We start from the raw sequence: 20,403 nt of genomic DNA, 5'->3' as shown, positions 1-20,403 counted from the left end.
TGGGCTACCCCAACAATCATTTCAAAAACTACTTGAATCTACGCAATTTAGAAATAAGAGATTTAACTTTGAACTTGAATTTAATGATTCTGAACAATTAACAATAGTAAAATTTAGTATGTACCAAGCTGAGCTGTAGTCACAGGTAAGCTAAAATATGGTAACAAAACTTGCACTCATAATTTGTGCTTGTGTAATCTAAATATTGTAGCCAGCTATGAATACTTTAACTGATCTTTGAAATTATAGCAGTGAAATGGAATAAAATTACTTTAATGCTGGCGTTTGAATTTCAACGACACTCAGGTTCATTCCGGAAAAGGAAGGGACCCTGCTTGGTAATGCAATTGGGACAATGAGCAACAAATGTTCTTGCTAAGTTGCTGTAATTATAGTTACGAAAATGGAACAGTTTGAAAAGCTGAGGTCTGCCGTACAGTTCTAAAACTTTACGCGCTTCCAGTCTTCCTTGTTGGTTGATTGAAGGTTTGAAGCCGTCGATCGAGGAGGTGGCGACAGTCACTCATTGTCGGCCGTCGCTGTTGCAGAAGCTGGATGTAGGCACACCTTCTTCTTGACACGGTCACCAGGCGAAACGGGCTCTTGATGTGCGCCAGCTAATGCTTCCTGTCCGCGACACCGTGTCAGAAACTATCATAGCAATTCGAGCGCAATTACATGCCGCCAAACCCCGAAAGTGTGGCAACTCGCGGGAGCATCACCCAACACTCCTGCTCCACTGCCCTCCTCCAGCCAGACTCTCTCTGCTCTGCCCGCACTCCACGCGGCAGAGTTTACACTACCAAAGATCCTAAACACTTGGTCCTCCATGACCTATCGATGTAATCGTTCGAGGGCATAGTTTTCCCTAGGCAAGACCCAGCATAAAAATACAAATAATATTACAAAACAAACCGATTATACATTGACATAAATGCATAAATATATATATACAAATAGTAAAACAATTACAATATATAAAGACACAGAAATGTCATATCTTGAGGTAACAAAATACGGAAAAAAATTATAGTACAATAGATGGAAATAGGAGGATATGCATTTCCGGCATTACACCTTCATGGGAACAAACACCAGGGAATTAAACTTCCTAACAGCTTGGCTGACCACCTCTCTGCCCTCTCGTCACCAGGAGATCATTTTTAGCTAGGTTGCATTTTGGGCACTGCCTTTTTAGCCATCGCCATTCGTTCCCCACCACTTTGTGCTCATTGTCCTCAGCCTTTGATGGTGTATCATTTCCTGACAGAATGCCATTCTTTTAACAACTTATGTTCTAATTTATGTTTGCCGCCTGAGCTATTGACAGCTTTAGTGAATGATGCACAGGCTGTCAACCGCGTTTTACTTTTTATCCATTGTAGCAATATGGCAAAGGACATTTAATCTTTATTTCAGGACCTCCATTGTACTTATGGCTCATTTTATGGTGCTTTCTCTCAGAGCAAGTCCCTGTTTTTAGTTGTCTTTCCTTCAGTCGATTGGGCTTAATGTGTAATTGCTTTTAACTCCTTGTTCTCCTTCGTATTATAAGGTTCTGACATAGGTGCATATGACCTTAGTTATTTTTGCACCCTAAAACAAGAACCTTCTGATACTTGATAATGGATACTTTTCATCTGAAACCAGTCATCAAAACATTGTAATGTGCAACTAAGACTAAATACAGTGAACTATGTTCCGGCACTTGCTTTGCTCTGCGCCACCATGGCAAATATTACTATTAATTAGAAGGTGATCCTTTTCTAAATAACATCTCTGTTTTTTTCAGTGCTACAATAATATTTAAAGTAGCTACATAATCATCATTGAAAGTACAAATTGCTTTTTCAGGCTTGTTTCATAAAGGAATTGCAATGAGTGCAGCTGTTCAATCAATTGTTATAAAGGACCCATTACAACAAGCCAAGAAGCAAGCAAGAATGCTAAACTGCCCTGACACATCATCAGAGCAGATTGTTAATTGTCTGAAAGGAAAGGATGCCATAGAGATTGCAGAAACACTACCACAGTTTTTTGTAAGTGTCATGTACTTATTAAGAACATAATAAAATCAAACAAAAGATTTTATATTGTCACACATGCTAATAGACTAGAAAATTGTCAATACTGGGAAATGGCAGTGAGAAGCATCACACATCTGTCATATCTGGTTGTTTATTTTAAACATTTGCTGTCAGCTATTTTTGTTATATACTTAACAAAGTCACGAACTCATATGTTTCATTCATATTTACAAAATATTGTTTGTAGGCAAAAAGAGTGTAACTGATTTAATCATTTTGATATACTGCAAGATGAAATGACTGTTTTTTATTAAGTGTGCAGATAATGATGTACTTGTATAGCTTAACATGCAGTGCAGTATCTTGTGAAACAGGGAAGTGAACCAGGCCCAGATAGAAGCTGTACAGTGGATTAATGACCGTTGGTCTGGTACACCAGCCAGCCTAAGTGTAGTTTTTCACACTTGTTTAGGTGAATTCTAGGCTTGTTCCCAATCTCCACCTCCAAAAATACCATAGACAAACAGCTAACATATGATAAAACACAGAACAAAGTATACATGAATCACAGACATGGTTTTTCTCCCATAGGTTAATTGAAGACTGTTGAGGTGGGAAGGGCATCCAGCAAATAAGTTAAAATAATAAAAATAAATCTGATAGTGCATGAAAACAGGGCACCCCATATAACAAGATAAATATTAGGAAAGAGAGATTAATTGTATTAATATAGTTTGAAAGGGAACTGACAATTTTAAATCTCTCTGATAATTTGTCTAGTTATCTTAATTGTGTATAATGCCAATGTTCATCACTTCTATTTTAAGTATGTTTCCTATTGTACCTTATCCACATGGCCACATGAACCAAAGTTGAGTTATTGCCTCACTCTTTTGCCTCTTCCATCATTTTTGGTTTTCATCCATGCTCCTGTGAGTTCCCAGTCTGGCTATAGCTTTTCTGACTCCATCGTGCCATCTCAACTTTGACCCACTAAGGCATCTCCTTCCTTGTGGCTTCCCTTGTAGCACTTTTTTTACCATCCCTTCTCAGTACATGTTCCATCCATTCAATCCATCTGTTTCTTGTTCCTACCGTCACATCTTCCTCACTGTACAATGCATAGGTTTCTGTGTTATTTCTTCTGCTAAAATTATATGCTCAAAAATTGGTTCAAAAACTTTTCAAAACACTTTGTTTTTGAAGATGATGATTTTCCTCTCTGTCTTCCCTGTCAGTGTTCACATCTCCACCATGTATGTTAAGACATTTGCCTTGAAAATACTTAGTTTTGATGTCTTTTTTAGCATTTGACTGGTGAATAGTTTATTCATTGTAAATATACAATTCTTGCAGATCTTATAAACCGAACCATTTGCTGTTGCCAAACTGCCTCAACATTGGTCAGTTCACACCCCCCTCCCCACACACTCACGAGATGCCTGCGTTTCATACATGGCACTAGGCGAACACTACTAGAGCCTTCCGCACAAGATGGGATTCAGTGTTACATATGTTATAATCACAGAGATTGGTACATTAGAAAAGTTTTGCACAACATTATGTGAAGCCAAATTTTTGAAGGTTGCAATTCATCATTGCTACTGGAATAGGAGTCACAAATGAACAGCATTAAGCATGGGAGTGTTGTAGTGTAGTGGTAAGCACATGAACTTGTCGTGTGCAAAATTGTGGGTTCGAAACTCATGAAGGGCAGCGAACTTTTTTCTTTCTAAATCTAATTATTTTTATTCAGTTAATTGATTTAGATGTATTTTTTTAATTTCTAATACTTTACCGCATTATTTTCATTAAAGTATTGACAATTTTATTTGCCCTTATTTTTCTTCCTATCATTCTTTTTTCTTTGGAATTTGCCAGTAACACCTATAATCTACAACCAAGTCCCAAACAGGAATGTTTATTGGTTGGTAAAGTAGCAATTTGTGTAGCCAATGTAAGGATAGTTTCATGTAACTAATGAATGACAGTGAGAAATTACAGTTTGTTGTTTAGTGCTGAAACTGAAATTTTTCTGTCTTGAGTTTGCTCATAGAGGTTAGCTTTAATCACCATGAATAAAGTGATAGTTCTGCCACAGATTGTTGACCACAAATCATAAGGTGGTTGTCGCAGTTCAATCACTGGTCACTTAAAATCAGCAGTTGACAGAGCATCTTGCATTTCCATCATACCTCGCCATGGCTGCTTCCAACTTTGCTCCACCTTACAAATTAACAGCATTTGTGAAGTGCCTGCTGTGTTTCTGTGTTGTGTATAACCGAGTGGTAGCTGGCAACACTGTAATGGCAAGCGACAGATGATCAAATAATTTCAATCAGACTACAGTCGGTCTGTTCAGCTTCAAAGATATTCCTGGTTCTTCTATCCTGTTTTATATACTCAGACAAGTGATGGCTTTTTTTTATTTCTTTTAATTTTTTTTAAGGAATGTCTCACAAATAATTACAATGTGCATTGCTTAAAAACAGTGTAAGCCTAAGACGATGCAGTGTAGTTAACTCCTCGTTTTTATTACTTTTATAGGAATGGGGTTGGGATCCTATGGTTGTATTTGGTGTCATTGTTGAAAAAGATTTTGGAGATGGGGCTGACAGATTCATAACTGCAGATCCCACTGAACAACTACTCTCTGGAGACTTTGCTCAAGTTCCATTGATAACAGGAACTACCAAAGACGAATTCTCCTGGAAAGCTTTGGGTAAGTAAGGATGACCTAATATTTTTTAAAAAATAATAATATTACTGAATAAACATAGAGATCACGTAGAAAAATTTAAGGAAATTACATCTCACACAAATGCGTACTAGCAATCATTCTTCCCACACACAGCAAGTAAATGGAACGAGAAGTAATGTTAATTCAGAATATAACAAAAAGTAAACTCTGACATACAATTCACAGTAATTCATAGAGTATAGATGTAAATTTAGGTGACATGGGTAAAAGTAAGTACAATCTTGCGTCCTGAGTGTCAACAAAGACTGCTTGGAGCTGGTAGACAGAATGCAAGAAAGAGTTCTGTTCATCAGACTGCTACTTAAATTTCGTCACATGCAACACTCCATATAATATAGCAAAATTTGTAGTTGTAGTTTGATCTCATGGATGGCTGTTTGTCTTCACGTGGAAAGTGTGGGGTGTATCAGATACTGCAATGACACATCATAGTTGAGTGTTGTTATGTGGAATCTCTTTAACCACTTTGCAATTGGGAACTGAACTGCATTTCACTGTATGTTCCAAGATCGTATTCACCATTTCAGTAGAACTCCTCATGCAAGATGTCAGGTCAGGTGTTTAGTTAAAGGAGGCTACAGTGATACTGAAACCGATGTCCACTACAATGTGTCTACAGATGTATTATCCAGCGATTATGAGACTGTACAGTATGGTGTTCAGAATTAGCAATTAACAGTTTACTGTCTCAGAACCATTCTTTTAGGACATTCATTTTTGTTTTTTAATTTTCAATTTGTGTTTAAGAAAAAAATGGCAGTTACTGCAGAAGTAAAATTTGCTAATATGTTTTACCTTTAACTACAATTATTTAATATTTCAGAGATTCTCTACAATGGTTTGGCAGAAAATATGACAGAAAATTATGAGACAGTATTCCCAATTTCATTTATTTATGAGCGAGATACACCACACTCGCTAGAAGTCAGCAGAGAGCTGAGGAAGTTTTATCTTCAAGACAAACCAATAACAAATGACTCTGAAACTGGGCTTGGACAAGTAAGTAAGAAACTAGCTACAGACACTGTATTTGTATGTATATGGCACTACTTATTTAAAAATCGCGCAAGGGTTTTGTGATGTCCAGTTTACAACTGTTTCACCATCTCAACATTCTGATAAGAAACTTACACTGCAACCATTTTTATTATTTTCTTCATTTACAGGAATGAATGACAAAACAATAATATTTGAGCAACAGTATTTATGTGTATAAAATGTGTATAGAAAAAGTAGACTTCAGGATATAATTCAGACACAAAAAAATATGACAATGCAGATTTTCACCAACACAGTCCCACTGTCAACATTCACACTTTTTGGAGTGTGCTTTGCATTGTTCATTTTGCAGAGTTGTCCGTGAGTGAGGGTATGCCATAAAGCATGGGTACAGTAGTAAGTGGTTGATATTAGGCATAAGTAGAGGTTATATTCATGTATGGAGTGGAGTGGTAATTTACGGGATGAATAGGAATATCTTTATCAAGCAGATGCTGTTAATGACGAATTAATTTCTTTGTGCATATACATCAGTGGCAGTTTGAATGCTGTTTCATTTGAAGAAAGATGAGAAATAATGTAATATTCCAAAAACATAAACATATAATGATATATTGAGCCAGTATAAGAAAACTTTTTTTATATTTAAAATTAGTTGTAACACTGAACTTAAAACACAGAACAGGTAGTACTGTAAATTCTTTAAGATCTTTCTGCAAACTCCAAGAGATTGCCCAAAATATTAAACACAAAACAATTAAACAGCTGTGACCAAATTAAACTGTACTTCCTAAGACATGAATTCATTGATTACAGTCTTACAGTGTTATGAAGCATCTCGAAAAACTATAAAGTAAGCAGTTTGCCAAAGGAATTATTTTGCTTTGGGTTTAGAAAGAGATTTTCTTAGAGAAGATGGCCTTTACTGATGAATCAGCCTTTCATGTTTGTGGAATGGTCATTAGATGTGTCTGAATCTGAGACTCAGCAAATATAAGTGCTTTACTGAATTTGTACCTTCATAACAGGAAATAGAGTGGCTTCTACAATAAACTGTAACACAGAATTGAAACTAATCCCAGAAGAAGAGATTAGTAAATAACCTCTTTTTTAAATTAATTATTCTGCTTCAGTTCTTGAGCAGAATATAAAAATATTTAGAAAATTTTAAATGCTATGATGTATGAGAATGATGGCAATACCAATCTGTTGAAGCTAGCCTGTGAATAATTGGACAAAATTAAAATAAAAAGAAAATTACTCATAATATTAACAATATTTATGACAGAAGAGGAGTGACCGTTTGCCAGATACTGAAACAGGATGCATTGGAATTTTAGGGTTGTTCAGTCATGGATTCCACAGCAAAACTAATTGTATAGATTTCAAAACTTCTCATTTATCTTCTTTAGAATTATTTGCATGCAGTGTTCCACAGCAACTCATGAGTTTACATACATACAGCGTGTAACAAAAACTATCAGGACACATTCCTCACGCATAGAAGAATAAAATGTGTTGTATGGACAAGGGTCCAGAAACACTTTATTTCCATATTAGAGCTCATTTTCTACTTCTCTTGATAATTAAAAAAATTCTGTGAAACACACAGAAACAGAATGTGCCCTCTTTACATGAAACATTTTCTTACACAAAATGTTTAAAATACCATCTTGGTTACATTTAGTTAGAATATACAGTACGCTGTAATTCTTAGGTTCACCACCATGTTGTTGTTCCAATTTAACAAAGGTAATCCTCACATGTGACTCACTTCATTGCTTCAAAAAGAAAGATGATGAGACTTACCAAACAAAAGCACTGGCAGGTCGATAGACACACAAACAAACACAAACATACACACAAAATTCTAGCTTTCGCAACCAACGGTTGCCTCGTCAGGAAAGAGGGAAGGAGAAGGAAAGACAAAAGGATATGGGTTTTAAGGGAGAGGGTAAGGAGTCATTCCAATCCCGGGAGCAGTAAGACTTACCTTAGGGGGAAAAAAGGACAGGTATACACTCGCACACACACACATATCCATCCGCATATACACGGCTGTGTATATGCGGATGGATATGTGTGTGTGTGCGAGTGTATACCTGTCCTTTTTTCCCCCTAAGGTAAGTCTTACTGCTCCCGGGATTGGAATGACTCCTTACCCTCTCCCTTAAAACCCATATCCTTTTGTCTTTCCTTCTCCTTCCCTCTTTCCTGACGAGGCAACCGTTGGTTGCGAAAGCTAGAATTTTGTGTGTATGTTTGTGTTTGTTTGTGTGTCTATCGACCTGCCAGCGCTTTTGTTTGGTAAGTCTCATCATCTTTCTTTTTAAATATATTTTTCCCACGCGGAATGTTTCCCTCTATTATATTCACTTCATTGCTTCTGTTGACATGTGACTAATTTCACTGTTCTAGCAGCATCAAGCATGCAGCATGAACTTTTTAGTGTTCATCATGACTTGGTTTCCAGTACAGTGCAATGGAAGTGTATTCAAATGCAGGGTTGGCAGCTTCCCATTTTCTGAGCGGATTGTCAGATGGTAATAACCATATTTAATAAAATGGAACACCTACAGTCATCCTTATGATGTTATTTATTATATGGTTAACAGTTTCAGTGCTTCCGTACGCCATCTTCAGGCCTTAACTGATGCTGAGGGGGTTAACTCCAATTGTACACACGATTCATCAGTGGCCAACATCTATAAACTGGTTTTCACAGACCATCTATAACAATGATGCTGTGTCTCCACATCAACTACTGACTGACTGGCTAATACCCATGGTGCTCAATGTTTGTATCAGGATATATTTCCAGAATGATGGTGCTCCAACAGGAGGACATTTGAAGCAACTGATTGTTGTTTTAGGGATGCTTAAACATACTATTTGCAACTGGGGGAGGCCTACAAGGATTGGGACATTTCAGCTGGAGAAGACCTTCTCCGTGCAGTTGACAACAACCCTAATGTCACCATAAGACAATTAGCACCAACAAGCAATGCTAGCTACACTTTAGGGCATCTTAATTCAACAATGGATCAACTCTCACTTTATTACAAATGTGGTATTCATGGATGAGGCTTCGCTTCATCTTGATCTGGATGCAAATTTTCACAATCAGCATGTGTGGGCTATCAAGAATCCTTGTGAAATTGTGCATCTGCATTATCAACAACTTTTGGGGTGGCATTGTGGGTGACAGTTAGAGCCTCAACTCAGGCTCAACAGTGAAACTTAACCATGCTGTGGAAAATGAACTCAAACATGGAAATAAAGCTTTTCTGGACCCACATCCATGTAACACATTTTCTTCCTCTATGTATGAGGAATGTTTCCTGAAATCTTGAACAGACCTTTCTGCTACACCCTGTAAATAAGTTGACAAAAGATAATCTTCTGAACTAAACTAGTCTTTACAATAAAGAATATGTCCTTGCAGCAGATTTTTTGGTGATTAATAAAAGTATTTTTCAAGTCCTTCAACAGTATAAATCAAAAGAGGACTATAGAAGCTAGACGCAATTGTAAAGCAGATGAAGCACTTCATGAAAAGAGATACATGATGAAGGAAAAGAGACTTGTAATAAAAATGAACCAATAGTCAAATACGATTTTTGAATATCAGTAACTAACTACCAGAAACTGATAAAACATAATTGAAAAATAAGAAAAAAGCTATGAAGTCTTATTACACTCAGAGCTGGGATGCTGATTTGAAGAAATGTGAGATAAACTGAACAAGAACAGACCATTGATGGACGGTGGGGGTGGGGCGAAGGAAGGTCAACAATAAATGAGGAAACAGTCACCATACTTTTTAATGAAATTAAAACTGCAAAATGGGAGATAGATTTTAATAAATAGATAACTCAGAATAGTAACAGAAAATGGGAGGGTACTGTAAAAGAGGATGGAGAACAACAGAGAGCCATTTTGAGTTGGTGAACTGCTTTCCTGATTTCAAACTCTGGTGTTGAGTGGATGGATCTGAACTACGCATTTGTGAGTCAGGTACCAATGTTCCTGCTGTTATCCTCCCCTGCACACTCTCTATAGATGTGGAAAAAAAATCACAAGGAAAATCAAAGTATTTATGAAATTCAATTCAAACAGGTGATAATACCAAGGATCAAACTTAAATTGAGAATGTTCTAACATAATATGACATTTATGATACAAAAAATTAGGCAGGTTTGGAGAAACAGGTATACAACTGCACTGGAACAATTGTATCTGATGAAGTTTTCATTAAATTCTTCTAAAATGCAACAAGATAAAAAACACAGTTTTAAATTTTGTCCATTATTTTAGGTCGACTGTAGTTCTACTTCCAGATGAAACTTTTTCAGTGTGACTCCAGTCTTGTCAGCTTGTAGTCAAATAAACTGTACTTTGTTTATACTTCTTTAGTTGTGATAGAATTGCAATTCTTGTGGTCTATTCTTATTTCTGCTTCACTTTTACAGGCATACTCTGACTCACTTGTCATATTCCCAGTGGATCGCGCTGCCAAGATAGTTGCTCAGAAGAGTTCAGCACCTGTGTTTTATTACCACTTCATGTATGCAGGGAGATACAGCTGGGTGTATACACCAGGAACAGAAACACCATATGGTAAACACCTCCATTCAATGATATATAGGTAGCGATAATGAAAATCTATGACAAATTTCTGTCAATAGACAATTTACCTAGTGCCTGAAGACTTTGCATGTCATTATAACTTTTTTTCAAAAATCTGCAAAATTTCCATTGTTTTTTTTTCCTTCCAAACCACGCATGCTCTAATGTGCAACAGGCTTTTTGGAGTGCTTGTCTGCAACTCAATTGGTCATTATTATGGTAGCAATCTATCCTGTTCCTAATTTTGTTGATATTCCAATCTGGGGTTTTCATTGTTCAAAAATTAATCTCGTGTATCATATATTCTGCTCCTAACAGAATTATTGAAAAAATACACATAATAATTACAAAATGCTCTATGTTCAGGATATGTTCATCAGCAAAGATTTCCAGAACACTTTACATGCAGTAAGAAACTATACAAGCTACTAATTTCCAAAACGAATTTTCACTCTGCAGTCGAGTGTTTGTAGATTTGAAACTTCCTAGCAGATTAAAAATGTGTTCCGGACCAGGAATCAAACCTGTGACCTTTGCCTTTCGTGGCCAAGTGCTCTATCAACTGAGCTACCCAAGCATGACTCATGACTTGCTCTCACAGTTTTACTTCTGTCAGTATCTCATTTCATACCTTCCAAGAAGTTCTCCTGCATACCTTGCGAGATGAGCACTCCTGATAAAAAGCATATTGTGGAGACATGGCTTAGCCGGAGACCGGGGGATTGTTTCCAGACTGAATTTTTTCTCTGCATTGGAGTGTGCACTGATCTGTAACTTTCTGGAAGATTAAAACTCTGTACTGGAATGGGACTCATCTCAGGTTTGAGACCCAGCCTGGCACGCAGTTCTAATCTGCCAGGAAGCTTCAAATCAGTGCGTACACTACTGCAAAGTGAAAATTCATTCTGGAAACAATCTGCCAGACTGTGGCTAAGCCATGTCTCTGAGGAGCGGTAGTCTTGCAAGGTACAGATGAGAACTTATGTGAAGTTTGGAATGTAGGAGACAATGGCAGAAGTAAAGCTGTGAGGGTGGGCCATGAGCTGTACTTTTTTAGTTCAGTTGGTAGAGCACTTGGCTGCAAGAGGCAAAGGTCCCTGGTTTGTGTCCTGCTCTGCCACACAGTGTCAACCTGCCAGGAAGTTTCAACTTACTAATCTGTCATTTGAAAATAGTCGCTTTGTATGTGTGTGTGTGAGCACATGCATGCGCATGTGTACATCTGTCATCAGAGGAAAGAATTAAGTTCCAAAAGATAGTTTCCTTCCTCTGATGACAGATACATATAGACGTGCAAAAGGCTATGTAGCTTTTGGAACTATTAGTTCCTTCCTCAAAGAAGAAAGAGGGATACGTCAGGAACACTAGAAAGGTGGGACACTTCATTTGGATCACAGGGTCAGAGGGACCCACCTGCCATGAACACACTGTTGTGAGGACCTATTGTCCTCGCAACTGGTGGGCCCTTCTCATCCTGGAGTGAGAGTGAACTCCTCCAATTTAGCCCTCTTTCTTTCCTGATTAAGAAACTAACAGTTCCAGAAGTTAAGATTTTGTTTTATTATTTTTTTATCTGTCTTCACTTGTTGCCAGTTTTACTTGCTGAAGGTAAATACTAGCCAACCATTCTGTCACCTTGAAATATTACAGGATACATCTACATCTATCATACAGTGCATAGTGGAGGGTACCTTGCACCACTGCCAATTATTCCATTCCCTGTCCCACTATTGTAAATGGTGTGAGGGGTAAATGAGTATCTACATGCCTTGATATAAGCTCTAATTTCTCTTACCTTGTCTTCAAGATCCTTCATGAGATCTAAGTTAGTGAGATGGCAGTAGAATGATTCTGGTGCTAGTCACAAAGGCCAGTTCTCTAAACTTTATCAATAGTGTATCACAATGGTCATTTACTCAGTCATCATTTTCTGCAAAGTAGAACATAAAGCAGAAGATACAGAATGTGGAGCACATCATTTAACACATTATCAGAAAAAACTCTATCTTGTAAGTATCTATTTCAAATTTTTTAGCTACAGAAAAACTGGAATCTGGCATGATAGCCATCTTGAATGTTCTTTATGGCAGAATTCAGGATGATATGAATGAATCCCTTGTGTCTAATCTCACAAGCATGGTGCACATATGTCAAAAAGAGGGCACATATGGAGAAGAGAGGTCACACGTAACTTTACAGAAGGAACTGATGTCACACAAATCTTCGATAAGCCCTCTTGTTCTCTACACACAAACATCCAGGATTGAATCCTAAGTCAGATCCAGGAATTTTCCTATCAATCCTGTGTCCTTGTAGATATAGTAACTGGAGAAGGTTTGACTTTGTTGATGGAGCGACAACCGTACCTCTGTTTGCACCGTTTTATCACTATCAAAGTGAAGTTCTCAAAGGTGTTATTTAATTTTTGGAAACAGATGAAAGTTGTAAGGCACCAAATCAGGGCTGTATGTAGGATGATCAGTGATAGTGAACCCAAGGCATAATATTGTTCATTCCGTCCTGGATTTTTCATTGTTCAATTCTGCGTAATATTGTTACATTCCATCCTGGATTTTTCATTGTTCAATTCTGTTTCTTGAACTTTTATAAAATGTCTGCTTAATGTTATCTTTAAAGTTCAATTTTGTTCACTATAGGGATGTTGTTCACTTTATGTTGGTAGGATTACAACAGTAAATTAACTGAATTACTCTAACATTTTCAAGTTAACTATTGTACTTTTCCCGCTTATCTATAGTATTTTATTCATTTTACATTCAGTCAATAGCAGGACAGAAACTTTTCGGTTTTGTTAGAAGTAAAATGCACGTAACAGCTTTGACAACAATATTATAGAACATTCTATATATTCTATTTATAATAAGTTTCTAATTAATGATTTCCTTTCTTCCTCTGACAGGTGTTTCACATCATGATGATCTCATTTATTTATTCTATATCTCAGCAATGTTCCCAGAATTTGTTAAAACTGATCCTGAATACACAACAGTGAAAAGAATGACAAAAATGTGGGCAAACTTCATCAAACATGGGTGAGTTGCTCAATTCATAGATGCAGAAGCTGATATTTTGTACCTAGTTCATCTGAATAAAATGTGAAGTTTTATAATTAGCTGGTTTATATGATGGAAAGTATGTATTATGACTTCTTATAACTTGGAACAAATATATATGTGTTGTTGTTGTTGTTGTTGTGGTCTTCAGTTCAGAGACTGGTTTGATGCAGCTCTTCCTGCTATTCTATCCTGTGCAAGCTTCTTTATCTCCAAGTAACTACTGCAACCTACATCCTTCTGAATCTGCTTAGTGTATTCATCCCTTGGTCTCCCTCTGTGATGTTTACCCTCCATGCTTCCCTCCAATACTAAATTGGTCATCCCTTGATGCCTCAGGATGTGTCCTACCAACCGATCCCTTCTTCTAATCAAGCTGTGCCACAAATTTCTCTTCTCCCCAATTCTATTCAATACCTCCTCATTAGTTATGTGATCTACCCATCTAATCTTCAGCATCCTTCTGTAGCACCACATTTCGAAAGCTTCTATTCTCTTTTTGTATAAACTATTTATCGTCCACGTTTCACTTCCATACATGGCTACACTCCATACAAATGCTTTCAGAAAAGACTTCCTGATACTTAAATCTATACTTGAACAAATTTCTCTTCTACAGAAAGGCTTTCCTTGCCATTGCCAGTCTACATTTTATATCCTCTCTACTTCGACCATCATCAGTTATTTTTCTCCCCAAATAGCAAAACTCATATTACTTTAAGTGTCTCATTTCCTAATGTAATCCCTCAGCATCACTTGATTTAATTCGACTATATTCCAGTATCCTCCTTTTGCTTTTGTTGATGTTCATCTTTTATCCTCATTTCAAGACACTGTTCATTCTGTTCAACTGCTCTTCCAGGTCCTTTGCTGTCTCTGCCAGCCTCATCGGCAAACCTCGAAGTTTTTATTTCCTCTCCATGGACTTTAATTCCTACTCCATATTTTTATTTTGTTTCCTTTACTGCTTGCTCAGTATATAGATTAAATAACATTGGGGATAGGCTACAACCCTGTCTCACTCACTTCCAACCACTTCTTCCCTTTCATGGTCCTGGACTCTTATAACTGCTGTCTGGTATCTGTAAAAATTGTAAATAGTGTTTTGCTCCCTGTATTTGATCCCTGCCACCTTCAGAATTTGAAAGAGAGTATTCCAGTCAACATTGTCATTAGCTTTCTCTAAGTCTACAAATGCTAGAAATGTAGGTTTGCCTTTCCTTAATCTATCTTCTAAGATAAGTCATAGGGTCAGTATTGCCTCACATGTTCCAACATTTCTACAGAATCCAAACTGATCCTCCCTGAGGTTGGCTTCTACCAGTTTTTCCATTCATCTGTAAAAAATTTGTGTTAGGATTTTGGAGCCGTGGCTTATTAAACTGATAGTTCTGTAATTTTCACACCTGCATATATGTTACAAAGTCAGTATTCTTGATCTACCTTTGAAGTTTAACTGTCACTTACAGAATAATTTATTGGTTTATTATTTTTCTATGGACGAAGAGTAACAATTTCTAGAATGAAATTTTCACTCTACAGTGGAGTGTGCGCTGATATGAAACTTCCTGACAGATTAAAACTGTATGCCGGACCGATACTCGAACTCGGGACCTTTGCCTTTTGCGGGCAAGTGCTTTACTAACTGAGCTACCCAAGCATGACTCAGGGCCGGTCCTCACAGCTTTACATCTGCCAGTACCTCGCCTCCTACCTTCCAAACTTCACAGAAGCTCTCCTCGAACCTTGCAGAACTAGCACTCCTGGAAGAAAGGATATTAGGGAGACATGGCTTAGCCACAGCCTGGGGGTTGTTTCTAGAATCAAATTTTCCCTCTATGAAACTTCCTGGCAGATTAAAACTGTATGCCGGATCGAGACTCGAACTCGGGACCTTTGCCTTTCGCGGTCAAGTGCTCTACTAACTGAGCTATCCAGGCACGACTCACGGCTCGTCCTCACAGCTTTACATCCGCCAGTACCTTGCCTCCTACCTTCCAAACTTCACAGAAGCTCTCCTTGAACATTGCAGAACTAGCACTCCTGGAAGAAAGGATATTGGGGAGACATGGCTTAGCCACAGCCTGGGGGTTATTTCTAGAATGAAATTTTCACTCTACAGCAGAGTGTGCGCTGATATAAAACTTCCTGGCAGATTAAAACTGTATGCCAGACCGAGACTCGAACTCGGGACCTTTGCCTTTCGCGGGCAAGTGCTCTACTAACTGGGCTACTCAAGCACGACTCATGGCCCGTCCTCACAGTTTTACATTCGCCAGTACCTCACCTCCTACCTTCCAAACTTCACAGAAGCTCTCCTCGAACCTTGCAGAACTAGCACTCCTGGAAGAAAGGATATTGGGGAGACATGGCTTAGCCACAGCCTGGGGAGAATGAAATTTCATAGAGTGAAAATTTCATTCTAGAAACAACTCCCAGGCTTTGCCTAAGCCGTGTCTCCTCAATATCCTTTCTTCCAGGAGTGCTAATTCTGCAAGGTTCGAGGAGAGCTTCTGTGAAGTTTGGAAGGTAGGAGGCGAGGTACTGGGGGATGTAAAGCTGTGAGTCGTGCTTGAGTAGCTCAGTTAGTAGAGCACTTGCCCACGAAAGGCAAAGGTCTCAAGTTCGAGTATCGGTCCGGCATACAGTTTTAATCTGCCAAGAGTAACAATTTTCAGCTGTTTTTATTAGGATGTTATATATTTTTCTACAGGGGAAATTTGTTCAGTGTAATGATGACATCCTGTCTATGTTTCTGATAAATTTATCGTCGCTTTCTATTACTTCAAAAGCTAGTTTCAACAATTTAAAAGCATATCTGCAATGTTTTTAGGTCATTCTGGTGTAGGCACAAATAGTATTAAACAGTATAGCTGTTGATTAATCATGTCCTAGAGATGTCAGGTAATTGCCTTGTCATGTGAAGGTTCACGTTAAGAAAACAATGGTATATTTCAACATGATAACACTGCCCTCATAAATGGGAAACTTTTATTGAAATTGGAATCTAATGAGCTGCTTACTACAATGTTATCTAGTATAAAGTTAAAAGATCAGTACAGTTTGTATGGAAAAATAACATGACATGTCACAATGGGTTTCCAGAAAAGAAAGACATTCTGTATGAACAGACTGAAGCAGAGAAATCAAATGGCAGGAAACTAAGGCATCAATAGTGAAGGAAGAAAGGAAGGAAGGAAAGAAGGAAGGAAAGGCGTGAAAATGAGATGAGATGTTAAAAGAACATGGTTAGTTGTGAGATTAGTTAGCCTATGTGAAAAATGGTGTTTGACTGCCAGCAGCACATAGTACTATCTTTCTCTCTTTTTTCAGTTGATGTATCTTCACTTTTTATGGTCCAACAAATAAAGAGAAAATCCAAGTTACATCATAGTTCAGATTATATGACAACATGTTGCACTTTAACCCTCCAGCAGGTGCACCTATGTATAAAGTGCACCAACTGTAAACAACATTGTCTTGTACTGTTACATTGCGAGACCACGCCTTCAATATTACTTCAGCTAACACAGTGATAAGCTGTTTTATGTCCCAGGGGGCGTCAAAAATATACACTGAAGCACCAAAGAAACTGGTACAGGCATGTGTGTTCAAAGGCAGAATACGGTGCTGTGTTCATTAGTGCCTATATAAGACAACAAGTGTCTGGAGCAGTTATTAGATCGGTCACTGCTGCTACAATGTCAAGTTATCAAGGTTTAAGTGCGTTTGAATGTGGTGTTATAGTTGCTGCACGTGTGATGGGGCACAGCATCTCTGAGGCAGTGATGAAGTGGGGATTTTCCCATACGACCATTTCACAAGCATACTGCGAAGATTAGGAATCTGCTAGAACATAAAATCTTCGACATCAGTGTGGCTGGAAAAAAGATTCTGCAAGAATGGGACCAATGACAACTGAAATGGAGTGTGGTGGAAGTGCAACCCTTCAGCAAATTGCTGCAGATTGCAATGCTGAGCACCCCACAAGTCCAAAATTGTTACAGAGTTGCTCCAGGAACACTATTCATCTGAGTTTAAACACTTTCACTGGCCACCAAACTCCCTAGATACAAACATTATTGAGCATATCTGGGATGCCTTACAACATGCTGTTGAGAAGAGACCTCCACACCCTTGTGCTCTTACAGGTTTATGGACAGCCTTGCAGGATTCATGGTGTCAGTTCCCTCCAGCACTATTTCAGACATTAGTCGAGTCCATAACACGTCATGTTGCAGCACTTCTGTGTGCTAGCAGGGGCCCTGCACGATATTAAGCAGGTGTACCTGTTTCTTTGGCTTCTTAGTGTAAAATAGCGAGCTAGGTGAGAAAAAAATTTACAATTCATGCAAGAAAATGACCCATATTATGAGGTAGCAGCACAGTCTCACAATGAAGCAGTTCTCAATGAGATAATTAGTAATAGAATAAGCATTTGGCTGGGATCTGATGCAGTTGTGCTGTTTTATGCTTCAAGAGGGTCGTTATTGTGGAGTAACACTTGTAAGTGGCAACAGAGTGATATAATGAAAGTTTATTTTGTGATTTACTTAAACAGTGCTTTAGCTCATATAATGTAATTTCATTTTATTGCTGTTTCATTAAACTGTGATTTTTCACATACATGTTTACTTTGATAATATAAAGACAGCTATTCTTTACATTTATATAAAGTACACTGTGTGCCTGCTCATGTTATGAAAAACAGTGCGTCCACCCGAGAGTTAATAGAGTAGCTAAAACTGAGCAAAGCCCCAGGACCAAGTGGAGTCTCTATTAGGATCTCTGCAGATTTTTCAGGAGTATTAGCTGTCCGTTGACCAAAGAACTCTTTACAGTATTTAGAAGAGCACAGGTGTCACAGCATTTTGAAGACTGCACATGTCACAGCAATGTACAAAACAAGACGGAAAAGCTGATCCATGGTACTGCCATTATACATCATTCACACTCCACTCCTACTGAGCAAGGTGGCAAAGCTGTAAGGTGGCATATATTTGGGAGGAAAACGTTTCCAGCCCCCATCTGGCCATCCAGATTTAGGTTTCTTGTGATTTCCCTAAACTGCTTAAAGCAAATTCTGGGATGATTCCTCTGAAAGGGCACAGTCAATTTATTTCCCCATCCTTCCCAAATCTGAGCTTGTGCTTCATCTCTTAATGATATGTTAGACATTAAACAACAATCTTCCTCCCTCTCACATTCAATTCCCACCGAGATGGTGAAAATGAAATTAGGGTAATAGTAGCTTACACAGAGATAATTGTTCACATGTACAGACTGTGACTGTAACAGGAAGTGTAGTAACACTGTTCACGTTACGTCGCACTTCACTTAGCGTAGACCGGGGCTGTGTCCTAGGCATGCCCGATGTTGACTGACTGCGCACGGCCTGTCCTGTCGGAGTTGTTGTTGTTGTTGTCCTTGTTGTTACGCTGGCAGAGGTCGCATCCGAATTCTCGCATGCCCTCTGGTGGACGGGACTCTACTGGCGGCAGCTACCGTCCGTGATGTGCCGTGCCAATGTGCGCCTCCCGCGATCTTTCTGGTGGCTACTACAGGAAGAAACTTTAATGAATAATACCATGAAAAGTATTTGGTGCCACACACTGTATAGCATATTCTAGAACAGAGTATACTCTAAATTACAGACGTAGATGTACATTGGCAGTTGGTATGAAGAAGGAAATGGCATATGGCCACTGTTTGGTATGCTAATTAGTTTACATTTCTGCAACGTTTTTATTTACTGTTAAAATAACTTTTTATAAACATAATGTAACATTTTTTGTTCCTTGCAGTATTGATAGTATAATGTAACAACAATTATAGAAAACTTCTTGTGTTTATTGTTATAGGAACCCTACAGCAGAGAAAACTGACCTCGTTAATGTCGATTGGAAAACACTCGACCTTTCAAATCCAGCATACCTGGAGATTGGCTCAGACCTGACGATGAAGCAAGGCCTGTACTACCAGGAACGCATGCAACTTTGGGACCGGCTGTTCCCTCTGCCCACCAGCACATCTGGAGCCAGGAGGAAGTCCAAACGTGTCCAGAAACATCAAAGCCAACGCAGACACAGTCTTTAATTTAGACATGTTATTACTGCAGTAATGAAGGACATTGCAACTGTATTAAAACAGAATTCACACTCTTTGTATGACTTAATCTAGCACTGCACCACTGTACAAGTTGATACAAGAATTAAATATATTAGATTATTTTTATTACTTTATCTTCATTTATATACAGTGTTTCTGCAAAGAAGACTGGCAATATTTGAGAAAGTGCTTACTTGCTACTGAACATACAGAGGATGTATTTTCTACAGACACTAGCAGAATGTGCAGAGAGAAAATTAGCCTAAAATATCAACTTAAAATGACAAACTAGCTGTTTTCTTTCTTTTTTAATGACAAAATTTCTTATAACTACAGTGTTAACACATGCAGAAACTAGAACTACACTCCTGGAAATGGAAAAAAGAACACATTGACACCGGTGTGTCAGACCCACCATACTTGCTCCGGACACTGCGAGAGGGCTGTACATGCAATGATCACACGCACGGCACAGCGGACACACCAGGAACCGCGGTGTTCGCTGTCGAATGGCACTAGCTGCGCAGCATTTGTGCACCGCCGCCGTCAGTGTCAGCCAGTTTGCCGTGGCATACGGAGCTCCATCGCAGTCTTTAACACTGGTAGCATGCCGCGACAGCGTGGACGTGAACCGTATGTGCAGTTGACGGACTTTGAGCGAGGGCGTATAGTGGGCATGCGGGAGGCCGGGTGGACGTACCGCCAAATTGCTCAACACGTGGGGCGTGAGGTTTCCACAGTACATCGATGTTGTTGCCAGTGGTCGGCGGAAGGTGCACGTGCCTGTCGACCTGGGACCGGACCG

The 20,403-nt window shown here is 38.6% G+C and overlaps 1 protein-coding gene across 1 annotated transcript in view; it reads left to right on the top strand.

The window, feature by feature from the left end:
• Positions 1-19,694, top strand: part of LOC126162998 (esterase E4-like) — a 53,866-nt gene extending 34,172 nt beyond the window's left edge. The window contains exons 5-10 of the mRNA XM_049919859.1: positions 1,855-2,039; positions 4,575-4,749; positions 5,612-5,787; positions 10,260-10,407; positions 13,337-13,469; positions 19,352-19,694. Coding sequence (XP_049775816.1) covers positions 1,855-2,039; positions 4,575-4,749; positions 5,612-5,787; positions 10,260-10,407; positions 13,337-13,469; positions 19,352-19,586 — 1,052 coding nt within the window. The 3' untranslated portion in view covers positions 19,587-19,694. The remainder of the gene's footprint in view (positions 1-1,854; positions 2,040-4,574; positions 4,750-5,611; positions 5,788-10,259; positions 10,408-13,336; positions 13,470-19,351) is intronic.
• The last annotated feature ends 709 nt before the right edge of the window (positions 19,695-20,403 follow it).

Source organism: Schistocerca cancellata, chromosome 2 (assembly GCF_023864275.1).
Source record: "Schistocerca cancellata isolate TAMUIC-IGC-003103 chromosome 2, iqSchCanc2.1, whole genome shotgun sequence".
In the NCBI taxonomy this organism is placed as follows: domain Eukaryota; kingdom Metazoa; phylum Arthropoda; class Insecta; order Orthoptera; family Acrididae; genus Schistocerca; species Schistocerca cancellata.
This window is presented reverse-complemented; position numbering and strand designations above follow the sequence as displayed.